The 23,159-nt window shown below is 36.6% G+C and overlaps 1 protein-coding gene across 1 annotated transcript in view; it reads left to right on the top strand.

Annotated features, from left to right (window-relative positions):
* Positions 1-23,159, top strand: part of Dph5 (diphthine methyl ester synthase) — a 69,951-nt gene that overhangs the window by 28,289 nt on the left and 18,503 nt on the right. The window contains exons 4-6 of the mRNA XM_090408425.1: positions 4,450-4,558; positions 15,008-15,128; positions 16,970-17,009. Coding sequence (XP_090264551.1) covers positions 4,450-4,558; positions 15,008-15,128; positions 16,970-17,009 — 270 coding nt within the window. The remainder of the gene's footprint in view (positions 1-4,449; positions 4,559-15,007; positions 15,129-16,969; positions 17,010-23,159) is intronic.

Here is a 23,159-nt window from a genome sequence, read left to right as displayed (position 1 = left end):
ACAGAATCTTGTACCACTCCTTAAGCTCATCCACCATTTGTATTTTCACCATCCTCTCAGGCAATGTTTTTCATACTCCTACCAGTCTCCATGCAAAAAAAATACTTTCTTTTAGCCTGTTACTACTTCCCTTTGCAACTTCCAAGGATTGTCCTTGTTCCTTCCATTCATTCTACCATATGAAAAATCTCCCCCAGTGTCAATCTGATAATAACTCTTCAACAGCTTAAATGTCTTAATCATCTCTCCCCAGTGTCTTATATCCACAGAACTCTGCAGTCCACATGCCCTCAGTCTATCCTCATAACCAGCATTGCACAGTTCAGATATCATTTTTGCTATCCATCTCTGTACCCTGCCCAATGTTACTTGATCCTCCTCCAAAACTTGTGACCAGATCTGAGCACAGAAATCCAGATGTGATGTACTTAACATTATCAAGCAGGGTAAGAAGATGTAACCAGACAAAAACTGAGTTATAGGTAATTTATTATTATTTTCATTATCTGGTATCTCCAAAGAGTCTGGAGACTCATCATGCGACCCAAAACTATTATACACACAAAGCCTGTCATACCTCTCCTTAACTCATTCACTGTTAGGGAACTCACAACCAATTCTGGCAATCCACCATCCAAAAAATCTAGTCTCCTCACACCCTTAATAACTGCAATCTTACACAACTTCCACGGATGGTCCCTAGTTCTATTTTTGTCATATATTGAAAAATTTCCTTTGCATCAATTTTATAAATCCCCTTTAATATCTTAAAGTTTCTATCATGTCTCCTCTTTTCTGCCTATCAACCAAACTTTGTAATCCACAAACCTTCAATCATAAGGAGCATTCCACACACCAGCTTAGTCACTTGTCTCTGAATCTTCTCTACCACTTCCTGGTTCCCAAGAAACCTAGGTGACCACATCTGTGCACAGTAGTCAAATGCAGCCAAATCATGGCCTTATAAAGACTATTAAGTCTTTATAATTATTATAAAGTAAATTAACTTGTTAGCATGTTTTTTAACATCTAAGTAATCATTTGAGCTATTTTACAAACTTTTGCAATATGCCTCCAACTCCTTGTCCCATTATTCCCAAGTCTCTAGCCTCATTGGTTTCCTGCAATCCAGTACCATCAATATGATACATCATATTCAACTTTTTTGACCTGAAGTGCATAACCTTACATTCTGCAACATTAAATTGACAATCATTATCCTTTGCCTACAATGCCAATTTATTTAAATCATCCTGTAGGATATCTACATCATCTTTATCAACTATTGCCCTTCCCAGTTTTGCATCATCAGCAAATGACTGAATATCCTCTCAGAAATCTTTCCCTATATCATTCATATACAAATTCAAGAGTAGGGGCCCTAGTACAGATCCCTAAGGTGCTCCACTAGTCACCCTCATTCTCCTAGATTCCATTCCATCATGTGCTTCTCTCTGGTGTCTGGCTGTCAGCCACCCCACACTCCCTATCCATGTTAATAGATTCATATCTAGTCCCATTTGCTCCAACTTTTGTAATAGTTTTTCATGTGGTATTCTGCCAATTGCCTTTGCAAAGTTCACCAATATCATGATGAGCCATTTCCTTTATCCAATTCTGCTGTCACTTTATTATAAAATGTGAATAAATTACTAAGACAGGACCTATCCTTTACCAATTTAATGCAGTAAGGAGGAAGAGGGTTTTTAGAAAGTCAAAATGATAGCACTGATCATATCAGAGCTTGATAACTGCTGTAAAATCTTAAACAAAAGGAATTTTGTAATAAAATACCTTTAATACAGATTTTACAAGTATGCTAAGTCCCACTAAAAATACTTGTGTATTAATAGAAAAACTTGATGTTAATTAACTTGGAAATAATAATGTTTTGAAGTTATTGAATATTGTGAAATCAAAAAGCTTGTATAAGAACAAAGGAAATTACATATGAGGTAAATTGTGTCTAAGTATACCTCTAGTCAACTAAAATTCCAGACAGATTAAGGGATTAAGTCTTGACCTGAGGCCACTCCAAACGCGAAGGTCGATATTACACGGGGGTTTCCCGTCTGAGTGCACCAATCGATGAGGGTTACGGGTGCAGAACATCAAGGGTCCCAGGGGACTATGATGTAAGAAAAGCGAAGGTCATCGGAACCGTATAAATAGCAGTTTGCTGTGGCTTGTCTGGCCTTTTTCTTGGAGTTAGAGTTCAAGTCGATCTGGTGTGCAGTTCCAGTTCGTGGGTCAGCATGAAGTTAAGAGGTCACATGGAGTTCTGGCAGGAGAGTTCGAACTCATGACGCTATCAAAGTCACTGTAAGCCAAGGAGTTCTGCGGAAAGTCGATGTTCGGTAATGGCAACTGAGCTTCACTAGAATCATGGGTGATGAATCGTTATCTCAATTCGAGACCTTTATTCAAGAAGCAAAGGCCAGGAGAACTATGCAGCTAAAGCAAGTCATATTAGGAGGAACCAGATGCCGTACGTCCAAGCTGTAGGAATTAATTTGTCTGTTGATAACAAGGAAGAAGTCTCACAATTTTTGAAAGGGATGTCCTAGTGCAGTGACGAGATCTAAAGGGAATAAGAAGAGATAATCGCTCGAATCAACCTGAGAGGACCAGACTTCATGAAAAGTAAGAACTTTCCATTATTTAGTCAGAAACCAACTTAGATTGTGATAGTGGTTTGAATTGATGAAATTGATTTAAAGATAGTGTTGCAGGACTTTAGGCCTTGAGCTAATATCTGAATTAATTAATTCTATGTAAGAAAAAGCCTAGCTCAAATTATTGTGAAACTGTAGAAAGTATTTTTAACTTGGGTATAGTTATGTTAAAGATACCAAGCAATTTTAAACCTGGTTTTACTCCATTTTTTCCAAGTAAGCAAACAGACAAAATGTCAAGTTTGCAGCTGCAATTTATGCAAGACTAGCTGATCCCACAGGTAGTGCAAAACCAAGGCAACTCGTGGTAGAGGTGGAGCAAGCTCTGATCACTAATCTTAATATTTACCCTTGATGCCAAAACACATCTCCAAGAAGGGGGGGGGTGTATGATGTTTTGTATTAAAGGCAAGGGGCCACTACCCAGACTGGTTTTGACCTTTATTGAGGTCTCATCAGTGGGGAGCCAGGCTAGAAATACCAAGATTTAGTAATGCAGAGCTTGTAAGTATTTTACCAAAACGAGTTACCATAAGGTGTTATAACCTTATTAAATTGCTTGGTATCTTTAACATAACTATACCCAAGTTAAAAATACTTTCTACATCTATATCTCCTCCTGAGATTTTTATATAATAAGGTTATAACACCTTATGCTAACTCGTTTTGGTAAAATACTTACAAGCTCTGCATTACTAAATCTTGGTATTTCTAGCCTGGCTCCCCACTGATGAGACCTCAATAAAGGTCGAAACCAGTCTGGGTAGTGGCCCCTTGCCTTTAATACAAAACATCATACATCCCCTTCTTGGAGATGTGTTTTGGCATTAAGGGTAAATATTAAGATTAGTGATCAGAGCTTGCTCCACCTCTACCACGAGTTGCCTTGGTCTTGCACTACCTGTGGGATCAGCTAGTCTTGCATAAATTGCAGGCGCAAACTTGACATTTTGTCTGTTTGCTTCCTTGGAAAAAATGGAGTAAAACCAGGTTTAAAATTGCTTGGTATCTTTAACATATTGTGAAACTGCTTGAGTTTATTAATGTTGAAATTCCTTAAGCGTGTTTTTATTATATGTTGAAGATCAGAATGTATATACAGTTAAGAGGGGGGGGGGATTTTAGGCACGTGGTCCTGAAAAGAAATTCCGATGGTTGAAATCGAACCTATGTATCTTGAAGTAGATATTGCCATGACTGCAGAGTAAGAATTATATACAGGTAATTTGGTATACAGATTAGTTGGAGAGAGAGGAGCTGTGTGTCATTCTACAGAGGGAGATATTTCTCTTATCCTACAATTTTGGTGGTGCAGCTGACTTACAAATTTTCCAAAATTTAAAATTAGAATATAATACCAGTAAATCAGATAAGGAATTTGGCTCCAGCCCAAAGCACTTTCTTTGTTCTTGACATCTTGCACATGCGATCATTACTAATTGTGGCCATAAGATTCAGAAGTAACTTAGTTCACGATAAAGCAACAAGGAAGTTCAATTGCTAATCATACAAAACAAATTAAGGTATAGATGTTAAACAAAATTGAAGTAAGAGAACAAACACACACACACATATTTTACACTGCCACCTGTCAGAAATAATAACATAAGGATGCTTCAAAATATCATTCTTAGCCTTTTTTGCAATTTATATGAAATTTTTTTGATTATTTGCATTTATGTTTTTTTTTCCCCTTTGATGAATTTCTTGAATTTTTTTATTTGCTTTTTTAATACTTCATGTTTATATATTGCCAACGTTTTTCTTAATTTAGTGCAACGACACATACAGACTTTGTACTTCGTGCTCAACAAAAGAATATTCCATACAAAGTTATTCATAATGCTTCTATTATGAATGCTGTAGGATGCTGTGGTCTGCAGGTTTGTTATTTAAATGATCTTTTTTAACATCTTATTTTACGTACTGTTGCAAATTTAAGCTGTTTGAAATTTTGGTAATTTATTTAATTAATAAATTAGTCTTTGAGAAAATTTGGGAAGTAGACTCATGAAACATTGGCATGAAATCAAACAGGCTGATTCATGCCATTTTGATTTTTCCAACAGTCGCACATTGCTAAAAAGAATGGGTCTCAGTAGTGAAACCATGTGCTCTGCAGAATTTTCCTCTAACACAACAACTGCACTACATAGTTGTCAAGCAATTCCCTGTGTTTGAATTCTATTTGGAAACAATTTCACATCTTCACAAATAGTCATATCCATTGATGATTCCATTAAGTCCAGCTATTTTTGAAAACATATTATAGACTAATAAGTATCAGAATGAGCGGGCCCTATGGAATGTTACATATGATGACATCTGTCATCATCACATGGTAATGAAAGATGAGTAGATAGAGTCATCAAAGTTTCACGAATAGATAGAGATATAAGAAGATATTGCAGCTTATGCCTGGTATAGACAGAATTTGGGAAAACTGGCTAAGGTTGTGGCTATAATAAATTTAGTTTAATCCTTTATCAAAATGTAAGCAAACAGAGTTTGCACCTGAATTATCTTCAGGACTGAGGCAACTCGTAGTAAAGGTGGACCAAGCTCTCATCACTCCTTGCTCAATATCTCCCATGATGCAAAGCACATCTCCTTCCGGACATGTATAATGCTATGCATTAAGGGAAGGCCCACTACCCAGACTGGTTTCGACCTTTATTGAGGTCTCATCAGTGGGAGCCAGACCCAGAATTGGTGATACTAAGGCAGAAGCAATGAAGAGGTTATATTTACCTATATGAGTTGGCAGCAGGAGTAGATGATATTCGACCAGAAATGCCTGGACAGAGGGACGAATTCCGATGATTGGAGTAGAGCTCTCATAGTACCCATATATAAAAAGGGAAATAACACTGAATATAAGAATTACAGAGACATTTCATTACTGAGTGTTCCTGGTAAGATATATGGCTTATATATCTTACCATATAAACATATACTGGTGAAAAACAAGCTGGATTCAGGCCAAATAGAGGCTGTCAGGATCAGATCTTCACTTTACGACAAATAGTTGAGAACGCATTGGAATATAACAAAGATCTACATTTAAGTTTTGTTGATCTGGAAAAGGCATATGACAAGGTGCCAAGAGAGAGAAGCTATTCAATACGCTACAGTTATATGGTGTCAATGGGGCATTATATCAAGCAATACTTAGTCTTTATTTGAGTTGTAAGTCAGCAGATAGAATTTGAGGAAGTACAGGAAGATGGTTTAATGTTAAATCTGGTGTCAGACAAGAATGTACATTATTCCCTCTGTTATTCATTATCTATATGGATCACATTATGAAGGAAAGTGGTATTAAACCTGATATCAAAATTGGAGATGTTAATGTCAGCTCTTTGCTTTATGCAGACGATGTTATACTTCTAAATAAATCCGCTAGAAATCTGCAAGTTTCCCCACTAAATTGAATAATTGTTGTAATAGATATGGTATGAAGGTCAGCAATAACAAGACAAAGACAATGAAAATAGGGAGAAGCATAAAAATATCGACTCCATTGTGAATGGAGAACCTATAGAACAAGTAAAACATTTAAGCTACTTAGGTACGATTTTTAGTGAAGATGGTAAATTAAATATGGAAATAGACAACAGAATTAACAAAGCTGGTATGGTAGGAAGTCAATTGAATAAATTCGTATGGAATAAGAGAAAAATTGTTGGAACACTAAATTAGTATACAAGACAGTGTTCAAACCAGTTTTAACTTATGGATCTGAGAGCTGGGTCAGAAGTAAAACACTTGACCAAAGACTAGAGACCGCAGATATGAGAGTCCTGAGAAAGATTAGAGGCGTGAACAGATGGCATCAATCGCAATATCATATTAAAAACGAGGATATTAGGAAAGAACGTGACATTGTCAGCATCCAGGAATGCGTTAGCAGAGCTAATCTCAGGTGGTATGGTCATTTAAATAGAATGGGCGAGGAAAGATTGGCAAAACAAGTGTTTTCTGCCAGGTTTGCAGGAAAATGACCCAGAGGAAGACCAAGATATAGGTGGATTGATACTGTACTAAGTGCGTTAGACGATAGAAATATAAGATCTGATAATTTTGGAGTCTTGACAAGTAACAGACTGATTTAGAGGAAAATTGTATATAGGAAGTTAGTAATGATGTAAATTTTTCATGTAGTACTATCATATCCTGTACCCCTTGAGAGTACATGGCAGGAATTTGATGATGATGATGATGACGAGTTGCCAAAAGGTGTACCACCTTATTATTAAATTACTCTTGATTTAGAGAAAGATGTTGGAAGTTTATTTTTCACTTGGTTAGACTATAATAAATTTAGTTTAATCCTTTATCCAAGTACAAGCAAACAAAGTTTGCGCCTGAAGTATCTTCAGTACTGAGGCAACTTGTAACGAAGGTGGATGTGATATCCAAATTCTTTTCGCAGCAGGTAGTATATGTGTGGAATGGGCCACTGTTAGATATTGTGTCTTTGGTGATTGTGTTTAAAGAGGAAGTATGATAGGTATTTAGGTATGAATGACTAAAATGGTCATGCTGTCAAATTTTTCCAGGTCTATGCATACCAGTGACAGCTGACCACAGTTTCCTTCTTTTCTAGTGTCCCTTCACACTCTGAATTAAATCATGCATTGCAGATGGTTGGAGCTTTCTTGTACTTGTATTTCACTTCCAAGCATGCAGACACAGTTTTGTTCTGTATACTTATTGATTTCATGATATTGCTGCTAGTGTGTTTCACTCCTGGGAAAACTAGAAGTGGTGACACTTCTAGTTTTCCTGGGAGCGAAAATTAAAAATATGATAAACGTAATTAAAAAGCAAACAAGAAAAGTAAAAGAGATGGTAGTTCTGGTAGGTACAAATAATTTAAGTAGTGACAAATATAGTATGAAAGAAGATATGAAAAGTCTGTTGGAAGAAGCAAGAAAGAAATGAGAAAGAGTAAAAATTGTAGGATTACTACTTAGATATGACAGTACTTAGTTAAGAAGGAGGGCGATGATAGCAAATGATTTCACACGCAGGCAGGGTAGAAGATATGGATGCGAGTTTTTAGATGTGTGGGATGTGTTTGATGGCAGAAAAGAGTTGTATAAGAAAGATGGCCTGCACTTGGCTTCATTTGGCATCAGAAGCCTGTAGAAATTACTGGTATGTGACCTAATGCAGAGAGGCAAGGAAACTAGATCATCAAGGGAGGAATGGGGAAAATGTGTGTGAAAGTTCAGCTGTGGTATGCAAATGTGAAACAGATATGAATGTCTTCAAACATGATTTTGTATGTGGTGAAGGGATGGAAAAATATGCTTTAGGTTCAGACCTTTTAAGTATGTCTGGGGAGGAAAAAGAGAAAATTCTAGAACAAGACCAAATAGATTGCATATCTAATTATAAGAATGGGCTAGGTGGTAATTTATTATGTTTATATGCAAATGCCAGGAGCATTAAAAACAAAGGAGTTTGAGTTTGTTGCTTTATCGAATAGGACATAGCCTAAAATTGTTGGCATTAGTGAAACCTGGCTATTGGAATCAGATATCGTAAGTGGGATCAAGTGTAATGGGTATACTACTTTTAAAAATCATAAAAGAGGAGGAGGAATGCTACTAATGATATTAGATGACTTAAGTCTAGTTAGGGTAGAAACACAAGAAAACAATAAAAGTGACAATGTCCCATGTAGCTGTGAGTTTGTGTGTATCTGTTATGAAGTGGAGGTTAACAGAATGAAATATATTGTGGGTTGTTGTTACAGACCTGGCGGCTCAGTTGCAGGGAACGAAGAAATGCATCACCAATTTAGTTTTATGGGTACCAAACGAATGATCATTATGGGTGACTTTAATTTTCCAATCGTTGATTGGGTAGAAGAGAAATCTCATGATAAGAAAGAAGAGGAATTTATTGAATTGTTGCGAGACAACTTTCTCAAGCAGCATGTGAAAGAAGGAACTCGAGGTCAAAGAATGTTGGATTTGCTCATAGCATCAGAAGGGAGTCTCTGTCAAGAATATGGCTATTTTGTCACCAATTGGTGACAGTGATCATACCGTGCTTTCTTGGGAAGTATCTAATTGTACTGATGCTCCGATTAAAACAGGTTACATGCTGAACTACAAAGCTGGAAATTATGTTCAACTTAGGGGAATACTATCTTTGGTCTCATGGTATCAGTTATTGAATGGGAAAAATGTCAGCAATGCATGGGAAACTTTGAAAAAGTGCTTAAATGAGGCAGTATTTGAATGTGTTCCTAGTGTTCGAAGAATAAATAGGTTTGGAGTGAAATGGATGTCCAACCTTATTAAGCAAGAAATCCAGAAGAAGAAGATGATGTGGAAAGAATATCGTGAGAATAAGAGTGTTCAGAGTTATGAAATATATAAAGCTCAAGCCAGAAAAGTAGCTAATATTGTGAGGAAAGCTAAATCGGACTTTGAAGAGAATTTGATAATGCAAGCTAAAGGCAATCCAAAAGAATTTTATCGTTATGCCGCAAGTAAAAGAAAGAATGCATGTGGAGGAATAACTTTATTGAATGCAGATGGTACTCAAGTGTCGGAAGCTAATGAGATTGTTCAGTTAATGAGCGCTCACTTTGCTAAGATATATCAACCAGGTGTATGTAACATGGTGCACAGTTCTACTGCTACATTGGATGAAGAGTTAGAGGTTCATGAAAATGAGGTTGAAGAGCTGTTGCATAACCTGGATAAGAATTTGTCTTAGGGACAGATAGAATATCAGTCCGTTTGCTAAAGGAATGTTCAGCCGAATTGGCTATGCCTTTTACATGTTTGTATAGCTTGAGTCTCAGCTCAGGAATGATACCACAGGAATTGAAGGAATGTATGATAATTCCATTGTACAAGGGTGGTGCAAAAACTGATGTGTCTTAACTACCAACCTATCAGTATTTCTGGTGTGGTAATGAAGATTTAGAGAAGTTGGTAAGAACTCACATACAGAAATGGGCAGACAAACATGCTATACTCTGCAAGGAACAGCATAGATTTACTAAAGGAAAATCATGTTTTAGCAATTTGCTCATATTTTATAAGAATGTTATGGCTGAGTTGGATAAAGGGAATAGATACACTATGATAATGTTAGATTTTTCCAAGGCATTTGATAGGATACCACATGAAAGGCTGTTGCATAAACTGGAGAATATGGATTGGAATATAAACTCTTGACTTGGATCAGGGGATGGTTGACAGACAGATATCAAGAAATGGTATACAGTGGCTGTGAATCTTTCAGATTTAAGGTGACCAGTGGTGTACCTCAAGGTTCAGTTCTTGGGCCATTATTGTTCAATCTATACATTAATGACATCAGGAAGGATCTAACATCAGATGTGCAATTGTTTGCTGATGATGCAAAGATAGACAGGGCAATCAGGGATGTTACTGATGTTACTGACTACAGGAAATTGACAAGGCTGGGTATCTTGGCGTAATGGTGAATAGGAATTTGAAGTTCAAAAGTCACAGCAAAAATTGCAAATATAACTCGGAGGATAATTGTGATGTTGAAGTGAACCCTGAAATGTAAGAATGAGGAAGTCATTTTGTCTCTTTATAAAGCCTTGATAAGACTGCACCTTGATTATCGTGCAAAATTTAGTCTCCAAGGTTCCAAGTGGATAAAGAAACAGTGGAAAGGGTGCAAACAAAGATTATACCAGGATTATGGAATTTAGATTATGAGGACTGATTGCAAGTATGTGGATTACACTCTAAACAGGTAAGAGTAGGTTAAAAATTAAGGGATATTACATCCCCCTATTGTTTCTTAGCCGAATAAGAAACTTAAAAAGAGTTTCATGCCGAATATAGAAACTATATAAAGTTCGGCGATTCCAAGCGTAAGCAAATACTTGGATAGTGTTACAACTGACCCTACAGGGAGTGCAACACCGAGGCAACTCATGGTAAAGGTGGACAAGCTCCGATCACTATTCTTGATATTAACTCATAATGTGAACTTAGCTCCTAGGAGCTGTATTTCTGTTCTACATTATGAGAGAAGGTCACTACCCAGACCGGTTTCAACCTTTATTGTATGGCTGTCAGCAACCAGGTAACCCTGTGAACTAGTTATGTCGCCGAATCGAAGCCTTTGGCTCTTCATATAATGAATAATTTATTAGGACACCTCTTGGCAATACTCATAGAAGGGATGCAAGTTCTGTTCGCTACAAACATGGTCTTATTAACTAGGTCTACCTACTCACTGATGAGACCTCAATAAAGGTTGAAACTGGTCTGGGTAGTGACTTTCTCTCATAATGTAGAACAGAAATACAGCTCCTAGGAGCTAAGTTCACATTATGAGTTAATATCAAGAATAGTGATCAGAACTTGCTCCACCTTTACCACGAGTTGCCTCGGTGTTGCACTCCCTATAGGGTCAGTTGTAACACTATCCAGGTATGCGTGTGGATAGGCTTATGTGTTCGTCAGACATGTTGTAATAGGTTTCACGATATAATAAGACACAGATGGTTAAGAAAATAACTATTTATTAACTTAAAGCTAATATTTCGCTGGTATTATATCCAGCATCTTCAGAGCACACAACACAAAGTTTGTTACAAATGTAAGACAACTACAATCCAGTGTAACAGTGGGGGCTAGTATAAGTGATTGCAGCGTGCAACACAAGACTAAAGTCCTAATATGGCGCCATCTAGGTTAAAAAAAAAAAAAAAATTCAAATTGAAAAAATATAAATTAAAAAATATTAATTTGGTCTTAGGATGATTGTCTCCCAAATCTTTGGTAGATTTATACAGCCATACTTGTTAAGGTTTGGAGTATGTTTTAAGGCTTCTGTTGATTCCAGGAACAACCTCTCTGACTTGTAGAAGCTTATGTTCATTACTTTTGTTTCTTTCCAATTGATCCTGTGTGTAGGGGTATCCAAAGCATGGTCTGCCACACCCGACTTACCATAGCGAAAGTGTGAGATATATTTTTTGTGTTCACTGAGGCGGATGTCCACATTTCTTCCTGTCTGTCTGTAGTAGGCTTGATGGCAAGAACAGGGCACTTCATAGACACCTGGATGTGATAAAGGAGTGCATTTGTCCTTAGGTGAACGGATGAGAGTTGCTAATTTTACATAAGGTTTAAATACTGTGCGTAGTTGGTGTTTGTTAAACACCCTAGATATCTTTTCAGATGTGCCTTTAATGTATGGGATGGTGATGGTTTTGTTGTAGTCTTCTGTGGTAGATAGAGGGGATTTATGGGTAGCATTTAGCATGTTATCTATTTTGTGGGGATTATAACCATTGATTAAGAAGGTTTGACATAGGTGAGAAAGTTCAGCAGTGAGAGCAATGTCATTGGAACAGATTGCTCTAGCTCAATGGGTTAGTGTTTTTAAGTTACCATATTGTTGAGAAGGGTGATGGTGTGATTGTTTGTGTAAGTATCTCCCTGTATGTGTGGTTTTCTATAAACCGAAAATGATAAGGAACCTTCTGGAAGACATGTGATCAGTGCGTCCAACACGGGCAGGCAGTCATTGGCTTCTAGTTCCATTGTAAAGTGGATTTTAGGGTGCTGGCTATTTAGATGCACTAAAAATGTATTCAATGTGTCTGGGCCATGTGGCCAAATAGCAAACACATCGTCAACATAGCGTAGCCAGAGACTAGGTTTGAGAGTGGCTGTGTTGATAGCTAATTTTTCCAGATGTTCAATGTAGAAGTTGGCTAAGGGGGGAGAAAGGGGTGAACCCATAGCTGTCCCATCTAATTGTTTGTATATTTTCCCTTTCCATGTAAAATAACCTGCCTGTACTGTGAATTTAAATAGCTGAAATATATCTGGGGGAAATTTGTGTTGTGCGCTCTGAAGATGCTGGATATAATACCAGCGAAATATTAGCTTTAAGTTAATAAATAGTTATTTTCTTAACCATCTGTGGTCTTATTATACCGTGAAACCTATTACAACACTATCCAGGTATTTTCTTACGCTTGGGATCGCCGAACTTTATATAGTTTCTATATTCGGCATGAAACTCTTTTGAGTTTCTTATTCGGCTAAGAAACAATAGGGGATGTAATATCCCTTAATTTTTAAACTAGTTATGTCGTCGAATCGAAGTCTTTGGTTCTTCTTATAATGGATAAGAGGTAAGAGTAGGTTTTCTCTCACAGTAGCGAGTGAGTGGAATAATTTGCTGTTAGAGGTAGTGAGTGCATCTAGTGCAAATGAGTTTAAGGGAAGATATGACAGCTGGTTTGGGTGATGTATAGCCTGTATCAATGAGTCCTTGACTACCTGGAGGTATCAGATTTATAAAGAGGAATGATAACTTCCTTATCTCTGCCTCTTAGTGTGTTCTTCAGCAACCAGGTAATCCTGTGAACTATAGTTAACAGTGGGGTTATGCTAAAGGAATGTTGGCTGCTTTAGCAATATGCTCAACTCTCTACTACTACCCAAATATCCTATATCACTACTTTCTCCTGATAGTCTAACGCCATAATCCTGATATCATCTTAGTTACTCTTCTTTGTACTTTCCCACAGCTTCTTTATCTTCCCCAAACTTAGTATGCCAAATCTGTGCCCATTATTCTAGGTGTGGTCTAATTAAGTCCTTGTAAAGATGCAAAATGACTTATCCACTTACATGTCAAGGTTCATTTCAACATTGCAATTTTTGCTCTGTGACCTCTGAACTTCAAATTCCTATCCACTATCCACCATAATGCCAAGATCCCCAGTCTCATCAGTTTCTTGTAGCATAACCCTACTAATATAATATGCTGTTGGAAATCTCATCATGCCAAAGTGCATTACTTTATGTTTAGTGATATTGACCTGATAGTCATTATCATTTGCCCAAATTTCCAGCCTATTCATATCATTCTGTAAGTGCTAGATATCAGTAGTATCCCTTAATTTGCCCCGCCTATCTTTGCATCATCAGGAAACAATTGAACATCTTCTGTTAGATCTTTTCTGATGTCATTAATGTATAGATTGAATAATAGTGGTCCATGATCCCTGGATTGCACCACTGGTTAACTTAAATCTGTCAGATTCATACTCACAATATACCACTTTTTGATACCCATCAACCATCCATTTATTCAAGTTAGGTTTATATTTCAAACCTATATCCTACAATTTATGCAACAGTCTGTCATGTGGTATCCTATCAAATGCCTTATCAAAATCCAGTAATATCATAGTGTGTCCATTCCCTTTATCCAACTCAGCCTGTTATACATATGAGCAGATTGCTAAAACATTACCTCCCTTTGGTAAGCCCACTTAATGTATCTTGTCTGTCAACTCATTTCTGTATGCAAGTTGTTACGATTTTTCTTTAAAATTGCGTTTGATAATAATTATATTTGGTTTAATTTCTTTTTATATTCTTGCAGTTCTTAGGTATTTTATTTACATTTAGAAATAAAGATCATGACATTCTGTTTGAGGACTATTGGATTTGATTTTCATATTTTTCAAGAAGCTTTGCAGAGTGCCACTGTTCCATTGAATAGTAGATGTGTAATTCATCCTGTTGCTTTAGGATTAGTTTGTTTATAAGGTTTAAGAATTAAGGCCTAATGAACTGGTACGTCAGAAAAAACAGTCTTAGATAAATGCAGTGTAAGGAACAGATCAAATTTGTAACCTGACAAATAGAAACCTGACTAATTAGAAAGTTTCTTTTAGGGAAAACTAATACTGGAATTTTTGTTGGACTCTCCTAGTGTCCCGGTTTAATCATTTTCCTGATTAGACATACTCATTGCATTGATATTTTGCAACCAGAATAATCAGTAATTATTTATAGTCAGCAAATGGATATGATGGATCTTGCATTTGTAAGTTGTGAATTTCACCCATGTGTTCATTATATATGGTAATACAAAACATTCCATACATACAACCGAACAAAAATTTGGAAATGTTAAGAAGTTAAAGACAGTCTTAATATTTATTTTTATCTAATAAGATTGCTTTCATTGTGGTTTATCTTTTTTAGTTTTTTCAGTTATTGATTGCTTTCATTGAAAGTGATTAAAGTGATGTAAATCAATTTTCATTTGCCAAGTTATAATAATGTGTTCTTTGAATTTCAAATGGCTAATGATGTGATCAATTTTAGGAGTACATTAGTGTAACTTGCTTAGATTTAATATCTTACAAAAGGCATGATTGTGCTCTTTCAAGCTAATAAAGTAATGTTTTCTTCTTGTAAAATTGTTTAATATTTTTGACTAATTACATGATGTTATTCCTACATCTGTACTTGTTTAATACTCCATTTTCTTGTTTACAGCTTTATAATTTTGGAGAGACAATATCCATAGTTTTCTGGACTGATGATTGGAAACCAGACAGTTTTTATGATCGAATTGCTGCTAATAGAGCTAGAGGTCTTCATACATTATGCCTCTTGGGTAAATTGATTTGTATTATAAGGTAGTTTATTACAACTTTTTGGAATAAAATGTCAGTATGTATAATTGTTTTGATACACATGAAATTCTTGTTAATTATTTTGCATTTAGTCAAACTATCCATTTTCTAATTTATAAATTACAGGGCTAGTGATTTGCGTTTTGTGTATATCTATATCCCACTAATCAAAGCCCTGCATGGACAGGTTGAGGGTTAGATAATCTGGGATGCCTTTCTAGAGGCCAAAAACAGAACTTTCCTGCTTCCAATAAGCAGGATAGTGGTCTCACACTGAACAACCATTCATGCCCACTTTTGAGATAAAACCCACACCCTGGTTGGTTGAGTGGTTAGTGTAGCTACTCTCCAACAGGCTGTGGAGGTTTGTGAATTGTTGTTTGTCAGTTTGTGAGGAACCCACTTGCCAAACTTAGACACTATTCCAGATTCTTGCAAATGGTGATGGATAGTCTATGACAATGAATTAATATCTTTTGCTAAATCTTCAACAGTTGCATTGGCATTTCTTGCAATAGCAGCTTTCAGCATATCGTTATCGAGCGAGAGAGACAGGGTACCCAGGGCAAGGGGAGTCTTTCAAGCTAAAGTCTCCTTGTCAAAATTTTTGGAACCATCGCTGGCATTTTCACACATTCAAAACATGATTGCTATACACTTATAGCAATCATGTTTTGAATGTGTGAAAGTTGGAATTGTTGGAATTCCTTAGAATGAGGCCATCTCAACTTAGCAGATTTATAAAGCTTTAAAAATGCATGTTTAGACAAGTTGAGACATGTTTGAACAAGTACTGTATAAAAAACAATATCACTTTTGGGATGACCTGATAATTGAAATTAAACTTGCCAAGAAATTATAGTCTTGTTTAATCCTTTATGAAGTATGAAGTTGCATGAAGTATCTTCACAGGCAAACTTTGTTTGCTTACACTTGAATAAAGGATTAAACAAGACTATAATTTCTGGCCATTTTAATTTCATTAAAAAAAATTAATAGAAGCGGAGGCACCACATAAAATGTATAAAGTTAAATTATGTATTGAGACCAAATAACTTGGCTTATTATAAGTCTAATAAGATGTTGCCTGTTCTCTGACTGGTTTGATACTAGGAAAAAACTTGAGTAATCTTCCATTTATGACTTAGACCCAAATAACCTTTTCTAAAAATAAACTCATTTCTATAATGTAACACAATAGGAATGTCTCATATCAGTTTTGACAAGTCTTGTATTTTTAAAAATAAGACTTACAATAGTACAGCATGATGGAATTTCATGCTGGTGGGGCATCACCCAGTTAAACAAGGCCTCCTGTTGTTTTTGTCTGGAAACCAGGGCAAATAGGGAAAAGTCAGTTCTAGAACAAACCCCAGCTCAACATCAGCAGAGTTCAAGATTGGTACCATCAACAAAAGCATCAAGGAAAAGAAATAAACTAGCAGAAGAATTAGATAAGTACCAGATCAACATAAAAGATTGGATAATATTGAAATGTTGACAGATAATAGGCTAATCTGGAGGGAAATTGTTGATAAGAAGATTGTAATGATGTGACTTTTCATGTAGTATTATCATCATATCCTGTACATCCTCTGAGGGTATACGTCAGGAATTTGATGATGGGACTTGTAAATTCCTTGTGAAATTTAATTTATGTATAGAATCACCATAAATTCTTTATGTCCATAAATGAATAGTTAGCATGCTTAATTAAAGATATTTGACAATTCAGTTGTATCTGTGTTGCTGAAGACAATTATTAATGTAATGAAACTTAATTAATAGTAATAAGACTTCTTTCCTTATTTTTATTTTTCAGATATCAAAGTAAAAGAACAGACTATTGAAAACCTGATGAGGTTGGTATAAGAAAGTTATCATTTAGAATAATGGTCTCAGTGGAATGTTTAATTTGTTATGCTGATTGGAGAAGTATTTAAGTTCTGTCATTTTAAGAATATTTCATACCCACCCAGCTCTATCTATACAAGAATCAATGATTAGGGTTAATAATGCCATGTGAAAATTCTTGTAACAGTATTTTAAAACTTCCCTTATAAAATATATTCTTCTTTTATAATATTCTTGTTACTTTTTTTTTGTAGTTATAACAATAATTTAAACTTTTTTTTTATATTCATCCCATACATAAGATGTCGAAGGACCTAAAAGAACATTACTGAGGTAGGTGTTTTTTTGAATAGTTGCAGGTGTTTGAGAATACTTTATGAAGAAGGCTGTTCCAGAAGACAGGTGGACAGAATAAAAGAGGAAGAACAAAAGCAGGTTCAGTGCTTTGCATTTGCACAGTTAAGGGATCCTGGGAAGCTGCTGCTCTTGTATTAACAGGTGCAAAAGAAAATAGAGGAATGATAGTTGCCAATTCACAGGAGCAGTAACCATGGAAGTACCTGTAGAATAGGTAGTGCTGAAGCACTGCACCTGTGAGATAGAGGTTGAAGTGAATCTATAAGAGAGAGAGAAGTATTGGCAATGGGCCTAATTCTTGCCTCTTGGATAGCATCAAGAATTTTAAGGGAAGTTTTATGTGTATTATTATATTATATACAGATAATGCCAATTGATGTGATGTGTTTATACCAGGAAAGACTGGAGATAGATGTTAGTCTAAGCAGAGATCTGATGATCTGATCTTGTCTGGTGATTTGTGTATTATTGAGGGTAAGGATAGGCGAGCTGGGATCTCTTTGGTGCAAGAAAAGGCATGACTGTGTTTTAGTGACATTGAACTTGACAAGATTGTCCTCATCCCATTGAAAGATTGTACGTAGATCAATGTTTAAAGCACTCATTATAGATGATTTTGTAGCCTGAGATGTCACAGTACTGCATGATTTGTCAAATGAGTAGGATGAATGGAGAGTACTGTCATTTGCAAAGCTGTGGATGAAATTAGTGGTTATTGTGAGTAGCTCATTTATGTGCAGGAAAAAAGAGAGTAGGTCATAGGATAGAGCGTTGAGGCACTCCAGTATTGGTGGTGAAGCTCGAAAAAGGGAGTCATCTACCATGACTTGCAAAGAACGACCAGACCAGAAAGAAAGCTGGCTACACAATCACAGTGGGTGGCAGTGGTACCAAAGGATAGCGGTTTGTTTAGTAGGCTTTAATGTCACACATGGTCGAAAGCTTTCGGGATGCCAAGGGCAACAATACAAGTTCCTCTGAACCTTTCCATGGTATGTGTCCAGTGGTTAGTGATGTAAGCTATGAGGTCAGCTGTGGATCTTGAATGGTAGAATCCATACTGGTGGTCGTTGATTAATTGGTGGGCCTCTAAGTAGTGGAGAAGTTAGCTATTGATGATTTTCTCCATTATTTTCGAGAGGACAGAGTTGATGGCAGTTGATCAGCAGTTTGATGGTAGACTTCTATTGCCCTTTTTTTTTTTTGGAATAGGATGTATGTGAGATTGCTTCCATGCATTGGGATAAGTACTAGATATGTATAATAAATTATAGAGATGATGCAGGATGGGTGTTAGCTCTGGAGCACAATGTATGAGAACAATTAAAGAAAGACCAGACCAGAAGACTTTTTAGTATCCAAGTTATTTAGTAGTTTTCTGATGTCTTTTTGTTGAAAAACTATAGGAGGCATATGATACTTCTATTCTGGTATGGTAGGAGGTGATTTTTCTTGGTCAGCTATGCAGGAGATCAAGGAAAAGAATGATGCCAGGAGGTCAGCTTTATTTTTGGGTGAAACAATAGTTGTGCCATCAGGATGAGAGAGAGAGAGAGAGAAGTGGAAGTTTAGGAGAACAGAAGCCTTAGACAGGAGCCAAGTTTTCTGCTACTGGCTTTTAGGAAATCAGATTTGGATCTTCTGATGACTGATTTGCATATATTGTGTGCTTTGGTATAAGCAGAATATGAAGCTGGAGTTCTCGATGCAAGCCACATGCAGTAAGCTGAATTTTTTTCTTCGACTATTTTGATACATTTTTGATTGAACCAGAGCTTGGAATGTCATCATCATCATCAAATTCCTGCCATGTACCCTCAAGGGGTTTACAGGATATGATAGCACTTCATGAAAAATATACATCATTACTAACTTCCTATCTACAATTTTTCTCCAGACCAGTCTGTTACTTGTCAAGACTCCAATATTATCAGATCTTATATTTCTGTCTTCTAAGGCACTTTGTACCGTATCAATCCACCTATATCTTGGTCTTCCTCTGGGTCATTTTCCTGCCAACCTGGCAGAGAACACTTGTTTTGCTAATCTTTCCTTGCCCATTCTATTTAAGTGACTATACCATCTGATATTAGCTCTGCTAACGCATTCCTGGATGCTGACAATGTCAAGTTCTTTCCTAATATCTTCATTTTTAATGATATTGCCATTGATGCCATCTGTTCACACCCCTAATCTTCCTCAGGACTCTCATATCTGCAGTCTTTGGTCAAGTGTTTTACTTCTAACCCAGCTCTCAAATCCATAAGTTAAAATTGGTTTGACACTGTCTTGTATAATTTAGTCTTCCGACTAATTTCTCTCTTATTCCATATGAATTTATTCAGTTGACTTCCTACTATACCAGCTTTATTGATTCTGTTGTCTGTTTCCATATTTAATTTACCATCTTCACTAAAAATCGTGCCTAAGTAGGTGAAATGTTTTACTTGTTCTATAGGTTTTCCATTCACAATGGAGTTGATATTTTTATGCTTCTCCGTATTTTCATTGTCTTTGTCTTCTTATTGCTGATCTTCATACCATATCTATTACAACAGTTATTCAATTTAGTCGGGGAATCATGCAGACTTCTAGCGGATTTATTTAGAAGTATAACATCGTCCGCATAAAGCATAGAGCTGACATTAACATCTCCAATTTTGATATCAAATTTAATACCACTTTCCTTCATAATGTGATCCATATAGATGATGAATAACAGAGGGGATAATGTACATCCTTGTTTCACACCAGATTTAACATTAACCATCTTCCTGTACTTCCTTCAATTCTAACTGCTGACTTACAACTCAAATAAAGACTAAGTATTGCTTGATATAATGCCCCATTGACACCATATAACTGTAGTGTATTGAAGAACTTCTCTCTTGGCACCTTGTCATATGCCTTTTCCAGATCGACAAAACTTAAATATAGATCTTTATTATATTTCCATGCTTTCTCAACTATATGTTGTAAAGTGAAGAACTTATCCTGACAGCCTATATTTGGCTTGAATCCAGCTTGTTTTTCACCAAGCTTTTCTTCCATAATTTTTCTCAACCGTTTCTCAAGTATACTTGCATATATCTTACCAGGAACAGAACACTCAGTAGGGAAATACCTCTGTAATTCTCATATTCAGTTTTATTTCCCTTTTTATATATGGGTACTATGAGAGTGCTACTCCAATCATCAGGAATTCATCCCCTCTGTCCAGGCCTTCTGAACTATGCAGTGCAACCACTGCAAGACTTATATACCACCATACTTCAGCATTTCTGGTCGAATATCATCAACTCCTGCTGCCTTTCCACATTTTAAGCCTTTGATGGCTTTTTCTACTTCAAGTATGGATATGTATTCCTGACTGTATGCCTGTTGGGTGTTTTTTACCAGTGTGCTATCACTGCTTGTTTCATTTAGTAATTTCTCAAAGTAATTACTCCATACTTCAAGGATATCTTTTTCTCCTGTTTTCATGTCACCTTTATCATCTGTAACTTCTTTTACACTACTCTTTCCTCCATTTCTAAGCTTCTTCAACAGCCTCCAAAATATTTTGCTACCTTCTTGATATTTATTTTCTATGTTCTTGTCAAAGTCCTTCCATGACTTTTGTTTGGCTAGTTTTACACACTGTTTAGCTTTCTTACATTTGTCTCTGTATTCTCTAAGAGAACATGCGGACTTATTTGCCAGGAACTTTTGACATGCTTTCTGCTTTTTCTTCACTTCCTCTTTAACTTCCTGTGTCCACCATATAGTTCTGATTTTTCTATCCTTGCAGACGACCTCACCACATGCCTCTCTGACTGACTGAATCAATCATGTTTTTCTTCAACGCGTGCCACTGAATCTCTAAAGTTTGGTTCCTGTTCTCAAACTCTTTCATTTTTTCTTCAATAATCTTTGTGTATTTTAGTCTACGGTTCACATCTGAGAGCTGCTCAACTTTTATTCGCTTTGAAACTTTCTTACATGTTATTCTTTTCAATATGAAATTCAATTTTATCCTGCTCAAGACTAAATAGTGATCACTTCCTATTTCAAATCCTCTGTACACTCTGGTGTCCTGCACAAGGGAGAAAACATCTCTATCAACAATAACATAGCCAATGAGACTTTTCTTATTCCTAGCCTCTTCTCTCCATGTGAATTTGTGCACATTTTTATGTTGGAACATGGTGTTAGTAATAACCAGTCCATGTCCTGAGCAGAAATCCAACAGATATTTGTCATTATTATTAGCTTTGCTCTTTGCTCCAAATTTTCCCAAAATATTTTTGTATGTCTGACAATCATTTCCTACTCTGCTGTTTAGATCCCCAACAAGGACCAACTTTTCCTTTTTCATTGTGTCAGTTGCTTTTTCTAAAGCCTCAAAAAATTCCTCCACTTCTACCTTAGTAGAACCTTCTCTGGGACCATAGGCACAAATAAATCTCATTGTCCAGTTCCCCCATTCTGATATTTGCCCACATCACTCTACTTGAGACTGCCTGCCATTCACGAAGAATAGCTTCGTATCTAGTGTTGAATACAATGGCTACTCCTCCTTTTCCTTGATTGTCATTGTCTGAATATAACATTTTGTATTTAGTGCTCAGAAAGATCTCACCAGTTTTTGTCTTTTTTTGTTTCAGTCACCCCTGTTATGTCGATTTGGTACTTATCTAATTCCTCAGCTAGCTCCATTTCTTTGCCATTCAGGCTTCTTACGTTGATAGTACCGATCTTTAACTCTGGTGATGTTGAGTTGGGGTTTATTTTCAGATTTGTTCCAGTAGCTGACTTTTCGCTGTTCGCCCTGGTTCCCTGGTGAAAACAATGGGGGCATTGTTTAACCGACGACGCCCCAGCCAGCATGAAACTTTGTAATGTTGTACCATCATTTTGTATTTTGGTTTAAACCAATAAGAATTACAATTTGGTCGGCTAAATCCCAAATTGCCAGCCCATCCTCGTTCGTTCAGTATCCAGGTAGATACCCAACAAGGTGCACCACGAGAAGGTGAGGATTGGACATTAGGTCAGAAGCCCTGGTTCGTTCTCCGCATTCCTTTAAAGGCATTGTGGAGATCTCCTCTCAGTTATACAGCTTTGACCCTTATGCACCCCTTTAAGCTTGGAATGTGGATGAGGATTATGGGTTGAATGGAGGATGAAGGCTTTCATACCAGTGAGAATAATTTCTGTGACTTTTGCTGCAGGTGTTGGGGTCTAGTGAGTGAAAGCAATAGTCAGACCAAGGAAAGGAGTAGAAATTCTGTAGGTTATCTCAGTTGGCTCCTTTGTAGTGCTAGAGGATATGAAGTAAGGTGTAGTTGGTGAAGGGGGCATTCTGTGAGATTGGAGACTTGTACAAGATTGAGGTCTGAGTTGCTGAGAGTAGAAGTGATCTCTGCAGTGTATCTAGAAGGAGAACTGGTCGAAAAAGAAATCAGAGTATTTGGAGAGTGAAGAGGGTTATCAGGAATTCAAGTGGGTAGATGTACTCTGTTAAGTCATTACTTATAGCAAAGACTTCTGCTTGGTTGGTGGTATTGGAGGGAGAAGCCAGTTGGAATTGTTGAGGTTGCCCAAGAGGATGACCTCACTATTTGGATAGCTGCATTACAGCTGGCCAAGTTTCATGGAAAGGAATGTGAAGAGATCAGAGTTCATCTCTTCACATTCCTTAAAGGAATGTTACTAAATGGTGTAAGGAAACCTTGAGCCAGAGAAGGTCAAAAGCAGGGGATTCTAAATTAGCCATTGTCTGTTAGATTTCAAAGGAATAGGTAGACAGTAGTTGTATC

This window comes from Typopeltis vanoorti, chromosome 18 (assembly GCF_054136105.1).
Source record: "Typopeltis vanoorti isolate ZY-2024b chromosome 18, IOZ_Tvanoo_1.0, whole genome shotgun sequence".
NCBI classification, from domain to species: Eukaryota; Metazoa; Arthropoda; class Arachnida; order Uropygi; family Thelyphonidae; genus Typopeltis; species Typopeltis vanoorti.
The sequence above is the reverse complement of the archived record's forward strand: the minus strand, read 5'-3'. Positions and strand labels throughout refer to the sequence as shown.